Consider the following 23,532-nt stretch of genomic DNA (forward strand, 5'->3'; position numbering starts at 1 on the left):
TCCTGAAGTCATTGAGCACTGCAGCGAGTACCTTGGAGGACAAGGGCTGGGGAAGGATGGGTAGGGATGCTTGGAACAACAGCAACAGGTAGAACAGCCACTCGCATTGGTCTGCAGAGATCAGTCGACAGCAGCCATGTCAGAAACTCCTGGTTCAAAACATCCTTCAAACCTTCTGAACCTTCCAGAGAAGAAAAGCTGCAAGAAATGTTTTGTGCCATGAAGACAAGGGAGATGCAACAATTTGGCTGCAGTCTCCGGTTCCTACAGATGTTTTATTTCTCTTGCCTTCTAATGTATTTGACTCAGATAAACCCCTCCTCTCCTCTCTCCCCTCCTTTAGCCTCTTTGACTCGGTGAGATCCTTGTACACAACAGTACATTGATCTTGGCATATTTGGGCTGCTCAGCAGTGAAGGAACAGTCCTGTGACACCTTCCCCCCCCCCCCCCCCCCCCCCCAGAACCCACCTACTCATGTCAGGATAAATAGGTTTGCAGCGAGGGTTCAGAACAGTAGTTGGGATAGGAGGCGGAAGATTATTGTGTGTATAGAGTTCTTCTCTATACAAGAGGTTTTACAAAGTCAGAGAGGCGAAGAGGCTTCGGAGCAGAGCCCCCGCGGGAGAGCTGCTTCCCATTCGAGCCCAGCCCGCCGAGTTACCCCTGGGACGACTTGCAGGGGAATGCCGAGCGGGCGGAGTCGGGCGGGGATGCAGCGCAGGACGATCAGAGGAGAGTGGGGGAGCGCGACCCCATGTTAGACTGGGCACCATCGGGCACGCGAGGGGAGACAAAGAAAACACGGGAGAGAGTAATACCGACTGCGCCGCCGGCGCCGGGGATGGCACGGAGTGAGCCAGACCCCCCCTGCCCCTTCCATCCGCAGCCGCCGCCGCGCAGCCGCTTCCCGCGCCCGGTCAGTGTCTCCGGAGCCCCCCCACACACCGCGCGCCGACACCACCGGCCCCAGCCCTCACGGACCGCTGGGCTCATCCTTTCCATCCTCAATCCGTTGCCTCAAAGAGTGTAAAAACTGTTGGTCGTGGTGTTATGCATTTTGCTGTAGATGTGATGATGAATACTGGTTTTCTTACAGTGGAAACTTTCTAAGGTGTTTTAGGTGTCAGGAACAGAACATTTTGACATTGAGAAGCTAAAAGGTGGTTTGTGTTTTAGACTCATTGGTGAAGGATTTTTTTTTTTGATCAGGAGTAAAAAAATGGATTTTGTCATACTGTTGATTCTTCAAATGACTGTGGTAAATGGTTTTAGGCAATTTCAACAAACCAAGCAAAACATGTGGATTACACTGGCCAAAGCAATCAATCAGTCTACAATATGTTTATCAATGGCCACTCCAGATAATCCTTTTTCTACCTGTTTGGTGGGAGTTCCATCGGATGTGGCACAATGGCCTGTACCAAATGCATTAAAAACAAATCCCTTAGTTAAGGGTAATGGCAAAGTTGACAACTGGGATTTGATCATTTCATGGTTGCCAATAATGACAACAGAGCCACAGGAGTTAGAATTATTGGGATCTATAAAGATGGATTTTTGTGTTATGTTTAATTTTACCAGCAATACCAAAACATTTGGGACAGAATGTGGATCCCATCCTGGGCATGTATAAGAACACAACATCTTGGTGCAATTATACTTCACCAAAAAGATCCAGGTCTAGTCTTGTGCCTATGCAGTTACCAAAGGGAATTTTTCTGATCTGTGGGGACCAGGCATGGCCTGGAATACCCTCGAGATTACAAAGGGGACCACGCAGTTTGGGACAACTGACAATCTTGATGCCTAATCACACAATGATTTAGAAACATCATTGTCCAAAACAATTTGTGCATGTATTTACTGGCGAATGGATGACTATGTTACCTTTGGTCTCCGTCAGCAATAATAGCAACTAGCGTATTTGCTCCAGGTGTAAGAGTATCTGCTTTATTAACTCAGCTATGCAAATTAGGATGCTGGCTTAGCACAAAGTAACCAAACCTCAATAACATTAGAAGGCTTGATTAGTGATGTAAGTAGTATTAGACATGCACTTGTGTATCATTGTATGCATGATATCTTCATTGCTCAGGAGGGAGGCATTTATTGCAGATCAAGAGAGAGATCTAGAAACCATATTACAAGCACAGGGACTGACTATTGCTCCTGAAAAGGTACAAAGATGTCCAGCATGGCAGTATTTGGGCTGGAGTATTACGGAGGCTCATATTAGGCCGCAAAAGCTCCATATTCATACCAAGATAAAAACTGTAAATGATGTACAAAAAGTAATGGGGGATTTGCAATGGTTGCGCCCTATTGTTGGAATCACTAATGACATGCTAGAACCGCTGCGCCCCTTATTGAAGAGAACAGATCCATCGGCAAAAGTACAGCCGACAGCAGAACAACTGCAAACCATTGCTGAAATTTCTGACCTTATTACCACTCGGCAAGTCGATCGTCGTGATCCAGATTGCCCCATTGATTTGACCATTTTGCAGGGCAAAGAACAGTTTCTTGGTGCATTAACACAGTGCAAAAAACAAAAAGAGAGGCTAATTGTCCTGGAATGGCTATTCACCACATTACAGCCTAAATGGACAATTGAACAAAAAACTGTGGGCTTAGCAATGCTTATTAGAAAGGGACGCACTCGAATTTTACAGGTGAGCGGCCAAGAGCCAGGAACAATATATGTGCCTATAGCAAGAAGAGATCTGGAATGGATCATAGCAACATCTGAACCTCTACAGCTTAGTTTATTGTCATCTGCCCAAAAAATAAACATACAGTCCCTAAAATCTAAGGTGTTGGCGTGTATGACACAACAACAGTGGATTGTTCGTCCTAAGCTAAGTGAGCAACCTTTGTCAAATGCCGTTACAGCATATACAGATGCAGGAAAGAAATCTCAACGGGCTGTAATAGTCTGGGAAGAGGCAGGACTGATGAGACCACTTTATCTGAGAAGATTTGCCTGGTAAGGGTTAATCTTTTCTAAGGAAGCCTGCCTGAAAGGGTTGGCTCCTTGAACAAAGCCCCTAATTTAAGCAAAAACATCCTGTATACACAACAATGATAACGACACCAGATGTCTTGTAGTCACGGAACATATATCACAAAAATGTAGTAAACAGTACCATAAATTTTGTAGATAACATTTGATTGATTTGTAGCATATAGAAAATACACGTACTCATATTGTTTGTTAACCTATACTGATGACCTTTACGATATGTATCAACTATAAAAGAACATAAGAAGTAAGAATAAATGGTCACTTGCCCTAAGAGCAGTGGTCCGCCTGTCCTTCATCGTCCTGGAAAGAGCTGGTCTCTGACAAATGGTGCCGAAACCCGGGAAACTCGGTTGCCTTTGACCAGGGTGAGCTGCCTCCGAATCAACAGAACCGCGGTAAGGATAAAGGGAAATAAAGGGGGGCAGAACTACTAGGAAGGTGTAAAATATAAGAAAGTAGAAATTTATCTCAGTAAAATAAAAACAAAAATCCCTTTTTTGTCTTAGATTTTCCGTTGACCAAGTCTGAGACTAAGTCTGGATCCAGCCGCACCTAAGCCCTTTCTATAAGGTGTCTTAGAAAGCAAGGGGGTCCAGACTGAACCTCGTCACTCAACGGTAGGGCTCCCTCATATTCAGCATTTACAATTTAAAATATGGGACATGTACATAGTACGGAAAGACAGCTGTTTGTAGCTATGGTTAAGACATTGTTAAAAAGTCGAAATATATCTGTAACCACCAAGCAAGTGGGTGGATTTTTAGAATTTATAGACACTGTGTGTCCTTGGTTTCCGAATAAAGGCACTATTAATTTAGAAACATGGAATAGGGTCGGTGAAAACATTAAAGGCTATTATGCTGCTAACGGCCCTGATAAGATCCCTATAGATGCTTTTCCTTTATGGATTTTAATTAAAGAATGTTTACAAGGTGATACTGAATATGATAAATGGCAACGACAAACACGTCCTCGATCTCGTTCAGCGGATTCAGGTTTAAAACCTTCTGCTCTTACTAATCCCGATTCACAACCCTCTGCTCCACCTGAATATCCATCAATAATCAATAATGAACAAAAAGATATTCAGGAATCTAATTTTAAAAATCCCTTTCTTATGTACTCAAATACGGGAGGTAAAAAATGCCGACCGTTAAAACAAAGCAAGAGCGCCTTGAGACCTATAGAATTATCTGAAGAATTATCCTCCGATGAGGAAGCTGAATTAGAAAAAGAAGCTGCTCAGTATCATAATGAAGATGATCAAGTGTTTGTTAATACACCTTTTAAATTGAAGAAACAGCAAACACTTTTAAAAAAGGAACCTGTTGTTTTACCAGCAATAGAAGCTGGTAGACGTCCGCCCCCTCCTGACATATATCATCAAATATCACCTCACTCACCCTTACAGTTATCATTGCTACAAGCTAAACAACAAGGTGAAGATGTGAGTGGGTTTTTCAAAAATATTGCATGCTTATCCTATAACATATGCTCCTCACCCTACTCAAGCCAATGTTAGAATTGCTACATATACATCCATTCCATTTAAGAATCTTAAAGAATTGAAAACAGCTGCTGTTCAATATGGTGCAACTGCACCATATACTATTGCTATTTTAGAGACAATTGCAGCTGAAGTTCTTCCCCCATGGGACTGGAAAGGCTTAGCTAAAGCTACCTTAACGGGAGGAGAATATTTGTTATGGCTTACAGATTTTATGGATTCCTGTTATGATTATTCTCAAAAACCACACTTTCGCCAACAAGGAATTACTCATGAAATGTTAGCTGGCACAGGACCGCATGTTGATCTGGCACAACAATTAACTTATCCTGCTGCGACATATGATGCCATTCGAGAAATTGGTTTGAAAGCCTGGAAAGGGCTACCTAGACATGGAATGTCTAGGGAAGAATTAACTAAAGTCCGACAGGGACCAGACGAACCTTATCATGATTTTGTATCTCGTTTGTTACAAACTTCATCTAGGCTCATACAAGACACCGATTCAGCTATGATTTTAGTTAAGGAATTAGCTTTTGAAAATGCTAATAATATCTGTCAATCCATATTAAGACCTTGGAAAAATAAATCAACATTAAACGACTATATCAGATTATGTTCTGATGTTAGCTCTGGATATATTCAAGGCATAGTCACTGCCGCAGCACAACAGGGCAAACCTGTTGAGCAAGTTTTAGCTGCAATGCAATTTAAGAAAAACAGAAGGGTTGCAGGCCCTCCTGGTAGCTGTTTTCATTGCGGACAAATGGGGCATCAGGTACGTCAATGTCCTAATAAAAAGATTCCGAATCATAATGGAGGAAAGAACCCAAGTCTGTGCCCAAAATGTAAAAAAGGTAATCATTGGGCTAATGAATGCCGATCTAAATATGATAAGAATGGCAATTCTTTGATACAGCCGGGAAACTTCTCAATGGGCTTGCCCCGGGCCCACCCAAACAAACAGGGGATGTATCCTGTGCAGGTGCAAACCTCAGAGCACCAGCTAAACAATCCATTTCACAACTCCACCGAGCCACCAGTCATAGTGCCGGACTGGACCTGTGTTCCTCCTCCCACTTCGTATTAACACCTGAAATGGGGGCACAAGCTATCCCAACAGGGATATATGGCCCATTACCTGCGGGAACATGCGGCTTGGTATTGGGACGAAGTAGTCAGAGCATGAAAGGATTGCGAGTTATACCAGGACTAATTGATTGTGATTATGAAGGAGAGTTAAAAGTTATGTTACAATCTGAAACTTCTGTCTTTAATCTACCTGCAGGAACAAAAATTGCACAGTTGCTTTTAATTCCTTATGTTTCATCTATAGGAAAAGCTGATTCCCACATTCGGGGAACAGGCGGTTTTGGATCTACTGACGTTTATCTTTTACAGCCCATCAATCATCAGAGACCTGAACTTCAGTTAACTATTGACAATAGAGTTTTTATGGGACTTTTGGACACCGGAGCAGATGTATCGGTAATGACTTTAAAACAATGGCCAAAAGAATGGCCTTTACAGCATGCTTCAGCTGATCTAAAAGGAATTGGGGTTGCAAATTTGCCTCTTCAAAGCTGTAAGTTGTTAAGTTGGACAGACAAAGAGGGACACTCTGGTACCATTCAACCATATGTACTAGAAAGCTTGCCTCTTAACCTCTGGGGCCGAGATATCTTGACACAAATGGGTGCATACCTCTATACGCCTAGCAGTTAGTTTGATAAATTTATCAGTGATTATGCATGCAGATAAAATCTGTTGGAAATCAGATCATCCTGTTTGGGTTGATCAATGGCCTCTAACTAAAGAAAAATTGCAAGCTGCTCGTCAATTAGTAGCGGAACAATTACAATTAGGTCATATAGAACCTTCCACATCACCATGGAACTCACCTATTTTCGTTGTAAAAAAGAAGTCGGGGAAATGGCGACTTCTCCAGGATTTGAGAGAAGTCAATAAAACAATGTGTACTATGGGAGCGTTACAACCTGGTCTACCCAGTCCTATTGCCATTCCTCAGAATTTTGAAAAAATAATTATTGACTTAAAAGATTGTTTTTACACTATCCCCTTACATCCAGATGACAAATGTCGATTTGCTTTTAGCGTACCATCCATAAATTTTAGTGAACCTATGGAACGCTACCAATGGAAAGTATTGCCTCAAGGAATGGCTAATAGTCCTACTCTTTGTCAAAAATTTGTTCATGAAAGTATAAAAGCGACTAGACAACAATTTCCTGATGTTCTTTGTATCCATTATATGGACGATATCCTTTTAGCAGCCTCATCTATCGATAAGTTGCAACATGCTTATGCTCATATTGAACAGATGTTAACTAAACGTGGTTTGAAAATAGCACAAGAAAAGGTACAAAAATCATATCCTTTTCAATATTTGGGGTTTCAACTATATCCTAAATCTTTTATGCCACAAAAAATTGCCATACGAACAAATTCTTTAACAACCTTGAATGATTTTCAAAAACTTTTGGGAGACATTAATTGGCTCAGATCTTTTCTTAATTAACGACAGCCGATTTGCATCCTCTTTTTAAAATACTTGAGGGAAACCCTGATCCTACTTCTCCTCGCAAGTTAACAGAAGAGGGAAAACAAGCTCTTCGATTGGTTGAAAAAGCCATAGAAAATGCTCAATTACAATATGCAGACATAACAAAGTCTTTCTCTTTATATATCTTGCCTACAGTAATGACTCCTACAGGAGTCCTGTATCAGGATGGTGTTTTATGTTGGGTACACGGATCTCACTCTGCAAAAGGTGTTCTTGTTTCATATCCTCAAAAGATAGCAGAACGAATTAAACAAGGACGAAAGTTATGTATTACTCATCTTGGGAAAGAACCGGCAGTAATTGGAATTCCATACACACCTGCTCAAATTACTTGGCTGATGGCCACTGTAGACGATTTTGCTGTAGCCTTAGCTGCTTTTCCTGGAGAAATAACACAAAAGTACCCTTCTGATAAAATTCTTAGTTTTGCCACATATCATTCTTTAGCTTTTCCTAGGGTCGTTAAAGGAGCTCCTATAACAGGAGCATTGACTGTTTTTACAGATGGATCATCTAATGGACAAGCAGTTTTGTATACCCCTACAGATCAATATGTTTGGAAATTAGAGAATGTTTCTGCACAAATGACTGAGTTGTATGCTATTTATCAAGCACTGTTGAAATTTTCTGAGCCTTTGAATATCTATTCTGACAGTCGTTACATTGTCACTTCATTACAATTTTTAGAAACAGTTCCTGTCATAGCTTCTAAAGTTTCTTTTATGCAACGATATTTCGGTCTGATTCAATCTCTCTTAATAATAAGAGATGCACCTCTTTTTGTAGGACACATTCGTAGTCACTCTAAATTACCTGGACCTTTGAGTCACGGCAACAATCAGGCTGATTTGTTAACTTGTTTTACTGTTGCTACTGTTGCAGAAGCCCAGCGTTTGCACTCTGCATCACTTACCTGCAGCTACTCTACAACGTATGTGCCATATCTCTCGAGAACAAGCTAGAGAAATTGTTCGAACATGTTCTTCGTGTGTTTCTTTTTTACCAGTTCCTCATTATGGAGTTAATCCTCGAGGTCTTTTACCTAATGATCTCTGGCAGATGGATGTTACTCATTATCCTTCTTTTGGCCGCCTCTCTTATATCCATGTAACCCTTGATACCTTTTCTCATTTTGCAGTAGCTACTCCTTTATCGGGAGAATCAGCCGCACAAGTGATCTCACACTTATTGCACTGCTTTTCAATATTAGGTATACCAAAAACTATCAAGACAGATAATGGCCCTGCATATACTAGTGCTAAATTTGCAAAATTTTGTGCTCATTTTTCTATAACACATAAAACAGGGATTCCTTATAATCCACAGGGTCAAGGCATGATTGAACGCTTTAATCTTACTCTGAAAACACAATTAAAGAAATTAAAAACGGGGACATGGGGAATTAAGGATACTCCTTTATCTTTGTTAAATCATGCTCTTTTTGTTTTAAACTTTTTTACTCTCGATGCAGCTGGCCTTTCACCTGCTGATCGTCATTGGCAATCCCCAGCTCAGCAGAAACCTGCAGTGTTGTGGAAAGATCCTATCGATGGATCTATGAGAGGCCCTGACCCAGTTTTATTATGGGGTAGAGGGTATGTTTGTATTTTCCCAACAGATGAGCCTGTACCTCGGTGGATTCCAGAACGCTGTGTTCGACATGCCAAAAACGAAAATAGGCAAGCTCCGAAAAAGGTTTCAACGCCTGATGTTGATACCACGACAACCTCGACGACAACAACATGATTTTGACTATTGGTCATCATTACAGATCTTTGCTTATTGGCTTAGCATAATATGGAATAATGCCAACTCTTCAATTAACTTAAAACAATTGCATGGAGAAATTCTCTCTTTACAAAATATAGAAAAATTGCAGTTACCTCTCGCCCAACGTGCTCATGATTTTATTAGCGTTTTAAAGGCTTCTTTTCCATCACTATCCTCATTTTATAAAGGAATCTATTGCCTTATAGGAGCAACTTTATGCATAATTGTCCTAGTTGTAGTATTAACTTGCATATTTCGTTTAATGTATGATATGATAAAACAAACGAGTATAAAAACTAAAAAATTACAATTAATGGCTACACAACACGTTCCCGCTACAATACATACTGAATAAAAAGAAAAAAGGGTGAAATGATGAGACCACTTTATCTGAGAAGATTTGCCTGGTAAGGGTTAATCTTTTCTAAGGAAGCCTGCCTGAAAGGGTTGGCTCCTTGAACAAAGCCCCTAATTTAAGCAAAAACATCCTGTATACACAACAATGATAACGACACCAGATGTCTTGTAGTCACGGAACATATATCACAAAAATGTAGTAAACAGTACCATAAATTTTGTAGATAACATTTGATTGATTTGTAGCATATAGAAAATACACGTACTCATATTGTTTGTTAACCTATACTGATGACCTTTACGATATGTATCAACTATAAAAGAACATAAGAAGTAAGAATAAATGGTCACTTGCCCTAAGAGCAGTGGTCCGCCTGTCCTTCATCGTCCTGGAAAGAGCTGGTCTCTGACACAGGACAATGGAAACACCAGCTATTACATGCCACGGAAATGGACTCTTTACAGACTTTAGAACTTTTTGCGGTTGTTCGGGCCCTTGAAATGTGGTGGTGTAAACCGTTGAATATTGTAACTGACTCTTTTTATGTTGCAGGAATTGCTCAGCGAATAGAAGATGCTCGCATTAAAGATGTGCGCAATCGACGCCTTTTTGACCTGCTTAGAGCCATGCAGGCTGCTATCCGGCAGCGCACATCTCCATATTGTGTGATACACATCAGAAGTCATAAGTATGACATTGGTTTAGGAGCAGGAAATGCTAGAGCGGACAAGCTGGTAGCTTTGGGAGTGCCTGTAAATAAATTCAATCAGGCAAGAGAAGCCCATGCCACCTTTTATCAAAATCCCAGAGGCCTAAAGAGAAGTTTTGACCTCTCAATAGAGGATGCTCGAGCAATAGTGAGGGCTTGCCCGCAGTGTAGCCACTACGGCCCAGGGTTAGGTCTGGGAGTCAACCCCAGGGGTCTGGGACCATTAGAATTGTGGCAGATGGACGTCACTCACATTTCTGAATTTGGAAGGCTTAAATATGTTCATGTAACTGTGGATACATTCAGTAAGTATATATGGGCAACGGCTCAAGCAGGAGAAAGGGTAATGCATGTAATCCGACATACCACTGCATGTTTTGCTGTTATGGGGGTGCCAAGCACCATTAAGACTGATAACGGCCCTGCGTATGTTAGTCAACGGGTGAGACAGTTTTTCCAAACCTGGGGAGTGAAACACATTACAGGGGTACCACACTCACCGACAGGACAGGCTATAGTGGAACGAACTCATCAAGTGTTAAAATCATATTTAAGTAAGATTTCCGACATACAGGACCCACAGGAACGGTTGTCTAAGGTATTGTTTACTATAAATCATTTATGTATCTTTGGGGAGGAGAAAGAACCTCCAGCTCGACTACATCAAGGAATGGTGGAAACATCGAAAAGACCGCCGGCAATGTGAGTAACTTACAGAGATCCATGAACAGGTATATGGCAGGGCCCAGCTAAAGTGCAGTATTTAGGCAGGGGTTATATGTCTGTGCTTACATCTACAGGTCCAATATGGGTTCCTGCAAAATGGACTAGAGTGGCTGTTACTCCTAATAATCCTGATGGTGACAGTTCACACATCGCCATTGGATCAAGTGAATCCACGTCAGAACATGTGGGTCACCTGGGCGAATCAGACAGGCCAAGTTGACTTTTGTCTGAGTCTTCAGTCGGTGAGTGATACATTCCACACCTGCCTGGTTGGGATACCAGATTTTGATCCTAGTGATTTCCAGAAATATGTCAGCGGGAGCGCCTCCTGTTCCAGCAAAGTGACATTGGACTGTGCCATGGACTTGTTAAGTTGGCTCAAAGTCCCTCTTCCCTGGGACCCACAAGAGTTGGAGTTGCTGGGAAGTCAAGCAATCAGAAACATCACGAATGAGAGTTGGACTTGTACTTGTTTTAGCTTTGGGACTAAATATCAAGGACTAAGAGGAATGGAACAATATAAAAATATGGTTAAGCAGCGGACTGATGTTTCCCCCGAAGGTGCATATAGTCAATTTGTAGATCCAAAAGGAAGATATTGTGGATTGGCCATAGGACAATTTGGTGGGACTTGGATGGCCAACTTATCTGGGTTGATATATGGGGGAAGTAACACTGGTTGGGAACGCGGGACCCCTCAGGGGCCTACTCTGTGGAGCAATGGGTCTGCTAAAGCTCTACCCAATAACATCTTCTTAATATGTGGGGATCGAGCGTGGCAGGGAATCCCAGCTAACCCAATTGGGGGGCCATGTTATTTAGGGAAATTGACTTTGTTTGCTCCTCGACAGCAGGACTGGTTAAAAATTACCAAGTTACGGAAAACAAGAGATACCCACAACTTAAAAGGAGATTGGGATGGTAAAGTACAATTGTGGTCCATTACGGCGAATGTATTTGCTTCAGCATTTGTACCTGGGTTGACTGCAGCCCAGGCCTTACGGCAGTTAGAAAAATTAGTGTGTTGGTCGGAGCAGCAAGCTAATGTTACTACTGATGTTATTGAAAAATTGTTGGCAGACCAGAAAAGCCTTAGACATGCCTTATTGCAAGATTGTGCAGCTATTGATTTTTGCTATTGGCACAAGGGCACGGATGTCAAGACTTTGAAGACATGTGTTGTTTTAATCTTTCTGATCATAGTGAATCTATTCACAAAGCTTTGGCATATTTAAAGGCTCAGGCTAAGAATATTACGGTGGGTTATAACCCTTTTGATGATTGGCTTCAATCAGCTTTTGGGGGGTTGTCACCTTGGTTGACTATGTTAATCAAAGAAGGGTTAAGATGGGTATTGATTATTTTGCTTTTGCTTATAATGTTTAAGATAGTATATAGTTGTATTATGAAGGCAGTGCATAAATTGACTGACTCAGTCTTGATTGTGCAAAAACAAAACGGGGGAATTGTGGAGAAAAAATGAGGGAGCATGGACATGGATCCTAGGGTATAACGTTAGACCTGTTGGGGCAAGGCAGCCTGGGCTCTAGTTATATGAATTTAATGCACAATCAAGACCAGAGTCAGAGCCATGGTTAAAGCAGTTGCTGTCACGTAGACAGCAGGCCGCTTTCTGTTCCCTCAAGGTCGGACTGTTTTCGGCTAAAAGTGGAAAACAACTTTGGGGAAAAACAAGATGGGAAAATGTGAGGGAGCTTGCTTATTGCAGAAACCGCAAGTAGGATGAACAAGAAAATGTAATCTATTAACTGCTGTTGCTGAGCTAGCTTTGAAGCTGCTGTGTATATGTTAGAACCTGCTCTCAATAAAGAAGATGATTTCTGCTGTCACTCACATTGAGTAGGACTGATTTCTTCCCACCCAGCTGAGAATCGGACCCTGGGTTGATCGCTGCATGAAGTAGGCTTAGAGCTGTTTTTTCAGGCTTTGAGCCTGGTTTCAGGCTTTGAGCCTGGTTTTCAGACTTCCAGTCTGGTTCATTTTTCAGGCTTCGAGCCTGGTTTTCAGACTTCGAGTCTGGTTTTTAGGCCAAGAGCCGAAAACTTCGCGGCAATTGTGCATTGTTTAGATTTGTGTAGTAGGGGGCATAGGAATAGTACTAGGACTGAGGCGGCTAGGGCTAGTACTCCTCCTAGTTTGTTAGGGATAGAGCGTAGAATAGTGTATGTGAATAAGAAATATCATTCTGGTTTGATATGTGGTGGGGTTACTAAGGGGTTTGCTGCTGTGAAGTTTTCTGGGTCTCCTAGCAGGTTTGGGGAACATAAGGCTAGGGTTGTTAGTGGAAGGATTATGAGTGCGAAACCTAGGATGTCTTTCAGGGAGAAGTAGGGGTGGAAGGGGATTTTGTTGCAGTTTGAAATGATGCCAAGAGGGTTATTTGAGCCTGACTCATGTAAGAAGGTTAGGTGAATTAATGTAAGTCCTGCGATTATGAAGAGGAGGAGGAAGTGAAGGGTAAAGAATCGGGTCAGAGTTAGATTATCTACTGAGAACCCCCCCTCAAGCCCATTCTACAAGGGTTTGGCCGATGTATGGGATGGCTGAGAATATGTTGGTAATGATGGTAGCTCCTCAGAAGGACATTTGTCCTCATGGTAGGACGTACCCTACAAAGGCCATTGCTATTAGGGTAAGGAGGAGGATAACACCTGTGTTTCAGGTCTCTTTGTAAAGGTAGGAGCCATAGTAAAATCCTCGTCCAATGTGGAGGTAGATGCAAATGAAAAAAAAGGATGCTCCATTTGCATGGAGGTTTCGGATTAGTCAGCCATATTGTACATTTCAGCAGATGTGGGCTACCGATGAGAAGGCTAGTGTAGTGTCTGTGGTGTAGTGGGCGGCTAGTAGTAGGCCAGTTAGGATTTGTGTTATAAGGCAGATGCCTAGGAGTGATCCAAAGTTCCATCAAGCAGAGATATTGGAGGGCGTAGATAAGTTGATTAGGGAATTGTTAACTATTTTTAGTAGGGGGTGGGATTTTCATAGGTTGGGGGCCATTAATTTATTGTGTTGATAAAATGATTAGGATTGATAGTGCAAAGGATGTTAGGTAGGTTTTGATTAGTCCGGTGTGGAGAGTTGTTGATGTGTTGGTTAGAATTAATTGGAGGTCGGTGAGGCCTTCTGGGCCTATTTTTTTATATCAAGATAGATTGATAAGGTAGGCTGCGATTTTTTGACTGTTGCTTAGGAGCTTGGTAGTATTGAGGTGGTGTGTGAGTGGGTTGAAGTAGCCCAGGGAGGAGAAGTTTAGGTATGGAGTTTGTTTTGGGTTGGAGAGGTTGTGTATTATGTTTGAACGTTCTAGGGCTAGAATAAGTCCTAGGGTGGTAACAATTATTGCGGCTGTTTTGGTGATAGTAGGTATGGTTATTGGTGTAGTGTTTGTTGGGGTGATGTAGGATGTAATGAGTAGTCCTGCTATAATGCTGACAAGTGTGAGGTGGGTAAGAGGTTGTACGATTGATGGGTCATTCTCGTTTATTGTGATTGTAGGGTTAATGCGGGTTTGTCCTGCTTGAACCAGCAGGGATATGCGCGTGCTGTAGGTTGCGGTGAATGCTATTGCTAAAAGTGTGAGTGGTAGCGCTCAGGTGTTTAGGTAAGAGGTGTTTAGGTTTTCGATGATTACGTCTTTTGAATAGAATCCGGCTAGAAATGGTGTGCCTGTGAGTGCTAGATTACCAATGGTCAAACAGGAGGTATTTTTTGAAGATTGCCTATTTTTCGAATGTCTTGTTCTCTGTTGAGGTTATGGATAATTGATCCAGAACATAGGAATACCATGGCTTTGAAGAAAGCATGTGTTGAGATATGTAGGAAGGCTAGTTGTGGGAGGTTGAGTCCAATAGTTACCATTATAAGTCCCAATTGACTAGAGGTGGAGAAGGCGATGATTTTTTTGATGTCGTTTTGTGTGAGAGCACAGGTAGCGGCAAATAGGGTGGAAAGGGCTCCTAGGCATAAGCATAAGGTTAGGGCAGATTGGTTGGTTTCTAATATGTAATGGGTATGAATTAGTAGGAAAATTCCAGCTACGACTATGGTGCTGGAGTGGAGTAGGGCAGAAACTGGTGTTGGGCCTTCTATGGCTGTGGGTAGTCATGGATGCAGGCCAAATTGGGCCGATTTTCCTGTGGCAGCTAGAATGAGCCCCAAGAGGGGTAGTGTTTGGACTTGGGTTGGGCAGGTTTGTATCTCTCAGGTATTAGTGGTTAGGGCGAGTCATGTTATGCTTAGGATTAGGCCAACATCACCAATTCGGTTGTATAGCACGGCTTGGAGGGCAGCTGTGTTAGCATCTGCTCGACCATACCATCAGCCTATTAGCATGAATGACATGATACCTACGTCTTCTCACCCAATAAATAAGAGAAATATGTTGTTAGCTGCTGTGAGAGTTAGTATGGCAACTAGAAATATTGATAGGTAGGAGAGAAATTTTGTAATAGGTGGTTCTAGGTGCATGTATCATGTTGCGAATTGTAGAATTGATCATGTTACGAATAGGGCAATTGGGAAGAATATTATAGAATATTGATTAAATTTAAAGCTGAGGGGAATTTTAAATGTTATAATAAATTTTCATTCTCAGTGGGATGTAATGCTTTCTGTGTTTGTACGTATAAATAGGGATATGGGTGCTAAGCTGATAATGAAGGCCGTTTTAGTGGTGTGTGTAATTAGGGCTGGGGTGGTTTTTGATAATAGGGGCAAGAGTATAGGGGTTAGGATGATAGTGTGAGAATTATCAGAGTATTGATGAGCAGGGCTGGTTCCATTACTTTTACTTGGATTTGCACCAAGGTGGGTGGTTCCTAAGACCAGTGGATTGCTACTATCCTTTAAAAGTTAAGGGGACTGAGGTTTTATGCTCAGACACAGGAGTTAGCAGTTCTTGTTGGTAAGGCCTCCCCTTGGCAGGTAAGAAGGGTTTAACTTCTGTTTTTAGAGTCACAATCTAATGTTTTAGTTAAAACTATACTTGCATGAGATGATTCCTGAGATTAATTCTGGTTTTAGGATTAAGAGGAGCATGGGGGCTGTGTGTAGGGTTATTAAGAGATGTTCTCGAGTGTTTGAGTTTTGAATGGATGTAATGTGGGTTGGTGTTGGTCCTCGTTGGGTTGTTAGGAGCATGAATAGGGTGTATGAGGTGGTTAGCAGGGTTGTTATTCCTGTAAGAATAATTGTGAAGGGGGATCAGTTGAATAAGGTGATTATGATTGTTAGTTCTGCTATGAGGTTGGTGGTTGGTGGGAGGGCTATGTTTGTCAGGTTAGCCAGGAGTCATCAGGTGGCTATAAGGGATAGGAGGGGTAGTAGGCCTTGTGTTAGTAGTAAAATTTGGCTGTGCATGCGTTCGTAGTTTGTGTTGGCTAGGCAGAATAATATAGACGAGGTTAGGCCGTGGGAGATTATGAGGGTTATTGCTCCTGAGAAGGATCAGTGAGTTTGGATCAGGCTTGCAGCGATGACTAGGCCCATGTGGCTTATGGAGGAGTAAGCAATTAGTGATTTCAAGTCAGTTTGACGTAAGCATATAGAACTAGTTATTAAGGCTCCCCATAATGCTAGGGTGATGAATGTGTGGTGTAGAGAGTTTGGTAGGGGATTTGTTAGTATGGTAATTCGTATAATGCCGCACCCACCTAGCTTTATGAGGAGGGCGGCAAGTAATATAGATCCTGCAATTGGGGCTTCTACATGGGCTTTAGGGAGTCATAGGTGCAGCCCATATAATGGAGCTTTTACCATGAATGCTGTTAGTAGAGCTAGGTTTAGGAGTAAGTTTGTTCAAGGGGTGATATGGAGGGTGTTTGTTAGTTTTAGTATGGTGAGATGGAGTGTGTTTGTTTGAGTGTGGGTGTAAAGGGAATAATAATAAATAAGGGAATTGAGCTGACTAGGGTATAAAAGAGGAGATAGATTCCGGCGCTTAGTCATTCTGGCTGATTTCCTCATCGTGTAATTAAGATTAGTGTGGGAATTAAGGTTGCTTCGAATGAGATATAGAATAGTATAAGCTCTGTGGCTGAGAAGGCGATGATGAGGAGCGGCTGGGTAATGATTAATGTTGCAATGAAGATACGCTTACATGATATGCATTTGGATTGTAAGTGGCTTTGGCTTGCTATTATCATAAGTGGGAGGAGTCAGCATAATAGTACTAATAGGGGAGAAGAGATCTGATCAATGCCTGTTCATAGGGTTAGGTTTTTATGAGGGTGATAGGTAGGAGTCAATCATTGTAGGGCTACGGTGGCAATTAGGAGGCTGTGCATGGTAGTGTTAGTTCATAGATATTTTTGTTTAGATAGGAGGGCTGTGAGTAGGAGTATAATAGTTGGGATAATGATTTTTAGCATTGTAACATATTTAGGTTGTGTAGGTAGTCTGAGCTGTGAGTTTGGGTAGAGGCTACTAGTATTGCGAGGCCCACTCCGGCTTCACAAGCAGAGAATGTTAGTATAAGTACTGGGATTAGGGCGGCTGATGTGTTAGTTTCAATAGGTTATATGGATAGTATGGTATATAAAGATAGTATTATACTTTCTAGACATAGTAAGGCTGAGATTAGATGGGCGCGATGGAAGGCTAATCCTAGGCTTCTTAGGGTAAAAGCTGAGTAGAAGCTTAAGTGGAGAATAGACATAGAGAAAGTCATAGAGTGCTACTATGGTTTGTTGAGCCGAAGTCAACTGTCTTTGCTAGACTAACTTTCTATAAACTACTCTGCTCATTCTAGGCCTCCTTGTATTCATTCGTAGATTAATCCTAGTGTGAGGAGAATGAGGATAACAAAAGTTCATGATAGGGTAGTGGTTGGATGCGGGAGTTTAATTGCTCATGGGAGTGGGAGAAGGAGGGCAATTTCTAAGTCAAATAGCAGAAATAAGATTGCTACTGAGGAAAAATCGGACTGAAAATGGGAGCCGAGCAGACCCAAGGGGGTCGAAGCTGCATTCATAGGGTGATAGTTTTTCTGAGTCTGGGATCATTTGGGCTAGTCAGAAGTTTACGAAAGTTAGGATAGCGGTCAGGGTAAAGGACAGTGTGAATATAAATATTATTATGTTGATTGCTCTTCTCTGGGGTTACGCCAGATTCTAGAGACTGGAAGTCAATTGTAATTATCATACTAGAAGAGCAGGATCCTCATCAGTAGATGGTTATGTAGAGGAATAATCAGATGACGTCAACAAAGTGTCAGTATCAAGCTGCTGCTTCAAAGCCAAAGTGGTGGTTTGAGGTGAAATGGAATTTAATGAGTCATAGGAGGCAAGCTAGTAGGAAGGAGGATCCAATGAGTATGTGAAGTCCGTGGAATCCTGTAGCGACAAAGAAGGTTGAGCCATATACGCTGTCTGCAATTAAAAAGGGGGCTTTGTAGTATTCTATTGCTTGGAGAGCGGTGAAGTAAAATCCTAAGAGGATTGTTAGTGTTAATGCATGGATGGCTTGTTTGTGATTGCGTTCTGTGATGTTATGGTGAGCTCAAGTGACTGTCACACCTGAGGCTAGGAGAATGGCTGTGTTTAGAAGTGGCACTTCTAGAGGGTTTAGGGGTTTGATACCCGTGGGGGGTCATTGTCCCACTAGTTCTGGAGTGGGAGCGAGGCTTGAGTGGAAGAAGGCTCAGAAGAAGCCTAGGAAGAAAAAGGCTTCCGATGTGATAAATAGGATTATTCCATATCGTAGGCCTTTTTGTACTGTGGGTGTGTGGTGTCCTTGGAATGTGCTCTCTTGTACAATGTCTCGTCATCATTGAATTATTACTAGGAGTATGGAGGCAAGACTGGTGAATAATAGGTAGGATGAATTATAGTGGAACCACATGGTTAGTCCTGTAGTTGTGAGTAGGGCAGCTGCTGCCCCGAAGATTGGTCAGGGGCTTGGGTCGACTATATGGTAAGAGTGTGCTTGGTGGGCCATTAGATGTTGTTAGGTTAGCTGTAAGGCGGACTCCTAGGGCTAGTGGGTGGATTAGTAGGCTAGTGGTTTCAATTAGGATTAAGATCGGAATTAGAATGGCTGGGGTTCCTTCAGGGAGGAGGTATCCTAGGGAAATTGAGGGTTGATTTCGTAGGCCTGTGAGGAAGGTAGCCAGTCATAAGGGGAAGGCTAGTGCTATATTTATTGATAGCTGCGTGGTGGGGGTAAATGTATATGGGAGTAATCCTAGGAGGTTGATTGTGAGTAGGAGGATTGTCAGAGATGTTAAGATTAGGGCTCATTTATGCCCACCCAGAACTTCACATGGGTCAAGCAGCATCCACGCTCCAAACTCACAAAAGGAAGCCTTTGTTTCCAAGAAGGACTTTTTCCCCCTGCACATCACATTTTTTATTTGCAATTAAGAAGATTAAGGGAGACACTAGAAAGCATTTAAAAAACAAAAAATGAAGCTAATCAAACTGATTAGTCTCCAGCATCAAACCTCCCCAACCCCCAACCCCCGCAGGTTAGATACACTTCTGTCAGGAAGAGTTTGGGGCACATTGATCCTGCTTTGGAGCAGAGGTCAGACTAAATGACCTCTTGAAATCCCTCAAAACCCTCGTTTCTTTGATTCTGTATTTTCCATATGACTAGCAATTCTCGGTGTCTGTTTTTCTGAGCACTTGGCCTGAGACACCTCTGTGCCCATTTCCCCCACCCTAAGCCATCCCCTGTACCCTGCTTTCTAAAGCAGTTTTCATGCAAAGGCTGTGAAAGACAACAAATGCCCCCAGATTCTTGTTCTGGGTTTCTGTCCCATGACTCCCTGTAGTCAGAAATTTCCCCTCCCCTTTTCTCTTTTTTTTTTTTTTTGCTAGAAGACACTAGGATAGTGCCTGGAGGACTTGGGTTGTGTGCAGTAAGTGCTTTTTTTTCCCCTTCTTGTCACCATTTTAGGACTAAGAAGCATCAACCTGTTAGGTTTTGTGAAATCCCCTTCATGTTAAAGAAAGGAAATGTATCCCTCATTCATTTATGGTGGTTTCGGTTTGTTTTTTCTTTTTAAGTATAGAAAGGACCCAAGAACAGATTGGACTCACATGTCTAATTTGCTTTTTGAACATTTGTGACATAAGCTAAGGCTGGGGGAGGTGAAGCGGGCTATTGATAGGCCGTGCATATGCTGACACAGCACAAAGCTGCACAGTACTGAGATGCACAAGTGTGCTCTCAGACAGATGGCTCTGGGAATGAAGGCACGAGCCACGGCAACACAATACTCCATATGGACTCAGTTACCTTGCCCAGAGGTACCTGCTCCAGGTGAGTGCTTATCGTACTCAGTACCCTGATCATGAGGATTTAAAAGATGATTACACTTTAACCCCCACTCCCCAATAAATCTGTGCCCTGTACCAGGGACGCTCAGATCAAACTGGGAAATGCTTCCTGGGGCAGGCAGGCATCTCCCCTGCATGTTTTCATCTTGAGATGAGGCTTTTCATAATAAGAATCACAGAATCATTATGCTTGGAAAAGACCTTTAAGATCATCAAGACCTGTGTAGACAGGAGGAAATAATCATTTGGTTCCCTGTTTTTTAAAAATGAACTGGTCAACGTGCTGAGAGCATGAATGAGTGGGATTTTTTCTTTTTCTCCCCTCTCATGTGGGTTTATTTGATCAAAACGTTTAGCAGAAATGCATCATTTTCATCTCATTAAAAATGAGCTGCAGAGTTTTCTTTTGGGAGGACTTTGTTTTGATTAGGTCAAAGCACTTCACTTTGACTTCTCTGCTTGATTCTGGGATGTTGGAAGAGCAGCTGTGCTTCAGCCCCGGCAAAGGTCCGTGCTTTGACCTTATCAAAGCACTGGCTTATGATGAGGCTCTGCTGATATTTGTATACCAAAAAGAAAGAGCCTAATCATCTATATTGTTAAATGTGTTTTGTGAGAAATGTCAAAAAGAGGGAAGCTTTTTTTTTTTTTTGTCTTTGTTCTTTTCCTCACTGTAGTGGGTCTGGGATGGTAGTGATTTTCCACAGCAGCTCTTGCAGTGCTGTGCTTACTGTTGGTATCAATATTATGACTACTACTGGCACAGCATCAGGGCTGTCCCTCCAGCATTCCTTCCCCCACCTTCACCAATATAAACTGGGGGAGAGGAGCAGGAAGGGGAGGCAAGATTCATTTCTGACCTTCCAAAAGCAACCGCTACACATACCGCAGCCCTGCTTCTCAGGAGGTGGCCGGACATCACTGCTGATGGGAAGTAGAGAGTAACAGCTTTATCTGCTTTTTGCTTAAATTCCCACGCATGCAGCTTTTCTGTTTCTTTATTAAACTGCTTTTATCTCAACCCACGAGACTCTCATCTTATTTTCTCCCCTCCCTGGCTTACTGAGGAGGTGGGTGATAGAGCCATGTGGTGAGTACCTGGCATCCAGCCAGGGTCAAACTACCACACTCACCCATGAGACAGAACTGCAAAACATGAAGTTTCCTTTTGAAATTAAAATCCCCTGGTTTTCTTGTGTGAAGCCATTACCATCCATATCTGCCCCAAAACTTTTTTTTCAAATGTTAAACACTTGGGGACCTCTTCTCTCCCTGCCACCAGACTTGCTCTTTCTGTTCTCCTGTCTCATCTCTGTTTTTTCTTGGCTTTCAGAAGCCAGGCGAAGAAGTCTTTGGCTTCCTGGATGCCCAGGTCCAGTCTCTGCCTAGTCGCAGTTGGTACTTGGAGCTCAGCTTCCTTCTTGAACGGCTCGATGATGTTGCTGGAAAGGCGAAGTGGAGATATCTCAGCCCGAGGTGCCACAAGAGGAGGCCAAAATGCTACTTTTCTCCCAAACCCAGCTCCCTCCCACTCCATCTGCCCGCAGCCAGGGAAAGCGACGGCTTGGACAGGGAGAGGGATAGTTGTGCCGTGTGCCGACAGACCAGAAACATTTCTGGGACTTAGGAAAATAAAAGAAAACAAGAAAACCAGCTCCCTAGAGAACCACTGCTACAGGCCAAGAAAAATACCCTCGGCTCTGCATTCTTCTGCAGCCATCAGCTGGCTGACAACAGCTGTGAGTTTGGATTGGAGGAGTCCTGGAAGTCCACACACTTCACTTACTCGCTTTTCTTCTGGCATCTGACCAGCAACCATTCCACAAAGTTCTTCTTCAGCATGTTATCCATCACACGGCTGTAGTCACTTGCCAGGGTGGCCCCAGAGTAGCGTCTTTGCACTGGTCAGGCAATGGGAATCCTTATGCTTACACTGGGGTCAGAGCAGAGAGAGTAATGCCGTAAGCTGGAGCAGATGCTGCCACAGAGCTTTACTTGGCTTGTGCGTGATGCCTGCAGTCAGCAAGGTTGTGTGATCGCAGGTGACCCTTCTGCACTAGGGAGGAGCTGGCATATGCAGTCTGTTCTCCTGCCTGCTAAGGCAATTGCAGCTTGGATGTTTGCTGATGATCTGGAGTCAGGGTGGTTTTCCCTGCCATAGCCTGACTCACATGGACTTTGGCTCTGAGCTAAGGCACTGGGTGTGCTCGGGCTCCCTCCTCTAGTGAGCTGCAGACCTCAGGCCAAGGAAGCCTTTTCCTGCATCCTCGAGAGGCTCAGGGATAGATAGCAGGAGAGAAGGGCTGACCTTGAGACCAGAGCTGATCTGACAGCATAGACATCAAAACAAAGCCCAGAGAAGCAAGGAACAGAGAGAGAACTTTGAAAGACATAATTTTCCTGGGTCGTTTCTCTGTTCAAAAGCAGGGAGCAATCCAAATGTCTGTCCCCTGTAACACATGGAACAGAAGTGACAGGACAGTGAACCAAACAGGATGTGTGGTGGTGGGGCATATGCCTGCGCTTGTAAATGTGTATCTTCAGTCTTTGTGCTTCAAGCAGCCTTCTCCGTCCTACAAAGCCCTCTTCTGCCCTTCCCAGTTAAATTACTCTTTCAATGCCAATGCTCTTTCCCATCCTGGTGCCTTTTAATGTTGGTTCCCTACACTTTTATTGTAACCATCAAATTCATTGTGGGTTGCACATTCCAGGAAGCAAAGGCTTTGTCTTCCTCCACATTTACAAGCTGACCCTCTGGGTACCTCATTGTGCTTTAAGGGTTGAGTCAATCTTGAGAATGTGAACAGGAACATCCATTGGATCAGGTGATTCAGTAGCAATGGCATCCTGCTTATCCCACACTGCAGTTCTGCAGGATTGAGGAGCCTGATCTAGTGTCTGGGAGATTTTTCTCTTGGGATGAATAACACCTTATGTAGTGGCTAGAGCCAGAGTCAGTGAATATCAGTTATGAAAAACATCCCATTGACGGTGACAGGTTATAAAAAAGTGAAAAAGAGAGACTAGCATAGAGTTTCTTACCTTTGTCTTTCTCTGAAGCTGCCCTAAGGATTTCAGCTGGCTCTAGGGCTGAAGGGACCTTTCAGGGCTTTTATCTACCTTAGCTGTGGAGGACCAAGCCCACTTCCATGATGTAAACAGGAAATCAAGCACCTAATTAAAGCAATTCAAACCCACTTAGAGCTGCTTCATTAGGTCTATTGACCTTCAGAGCAGGAAAGTAAACTTTTAGAATGTGCTTACATTAATAGCAATTAAACACTATTATATCACAAAATGAAGAATGAGCCTAGATTGTGGGTATAATACATATGGTGTTGGTCTAAGCCTTGACTCCACACAACACCTCCTTCCAGGTGTAAAAACTTTCTTAATTTCCATCTCTTCTCCTGCCCAGTATGAGTGCTATCTCAGAGAGACACAATCTGCACCTTCTCTTTCTTACAGGAGGAATAATTTTGCTAAAAACAATAGCTCCCATTATTGCTATTTTTGTCATCATCAAGCCTGGGCATCCCAACTGCA

General features: G+C 42.8%; 2 protein-coding genes and 1 pseudogene across 7 annotated transcripts; 1 reads left to right on the forward strand and 2 right to left on the reverse strand.

Annotated features, from left to right (window-relative positions):
* Positions 1 to 8: 8 nt before the first annotated feature.
* Positions 9 to 22,379, reverse strand: LOC133628640 (pro-glucagon-like). Its single transcript, XM_062017050.1, is given in 4 exon segments — positions 9 to 204; positions 21,303 to 21,428; positions 21,773 to 21,919; positions 22,318 to 22,379. Coding segments are annotated over 4 exon segments (531 nt in total).
* Positions 2,960 to 12,521, forward strand: LOC133628528 (uncharacterized). 6 transcript variants are annotated; one of them, XM_062016811.1, is made up of 4 exons: positions 2,960 to 6,022; positions 9,799 to 9,934; positions 10,530 to 10,657; positions 10,756 to 12,521. In XM_062016811.1, the coding sequence occupies exons 3-4, from the start codon at positions 10,577 to 10,579 to the stop codon at positions 11,914 to 11,916; spliced, it is 1,242 nt and encodes a 413-aa protein (XP_061872795.1). In that variant the 5' UTR covers positions 2,960 to 6,022; positions 9,799 to 9,934; positions 10,530 to 10,576; the 3' UTR covers positions 11,917 to 12,521. The 6 variants fall into 6 exon arrangements, with proteins under 6 accessions (XP_061872795.1, XP_061872796.1, XP_061872798.1 ...); XM_062016812.1 differs by having other exon boundaries at positions 2,960 to 3,644; positions 5,871 to 6,022; positions 9,799 to 10,657; XM_062016814.1 differs by having other exon boundaries at positions 2,960 to 3,644; positions 5,936 to 6,022; positions 9,799 to 10,657.
* On the reverse strand, positions 8,674 to 13,702 carry LOC133628482 (cytochrome b-like; annotated as a pseudogene).
* Positions 22,380 to 23,532: the final 1,153 nt, after the last annotated feature.

The sequence above is a fragment of the Colius striatus genome, chromosome W (assembly GCF_028858725.1).
Source record: "Colius striatus isolate bColStr4 chromosome W, bColStr4.1.hap1, whole genome shotgun sequence".
NCBI lineage: Eukaryota > Metazoa > Chordata > Aves > Coliiformes > Coliidae > Colius > Colius striatus.

Excerpts from the sequence above, each read along its gene's own strand:
- LOC133628528 (XM_062016811.1), top strand. The coding sequence starts at position 10,577 with ATGTATCTTTGGGGAGGAGAAAGAACCTCCAGCTCGACTACATCAAGG. Across the intron at positions 10,658-10,755 it reads TCGAAAAGACCGCCGGCAAT|GTCCAATATGGGTTCCTGCA; the intron begins GTGAGTAACTTA and ends TTACATCTACAG.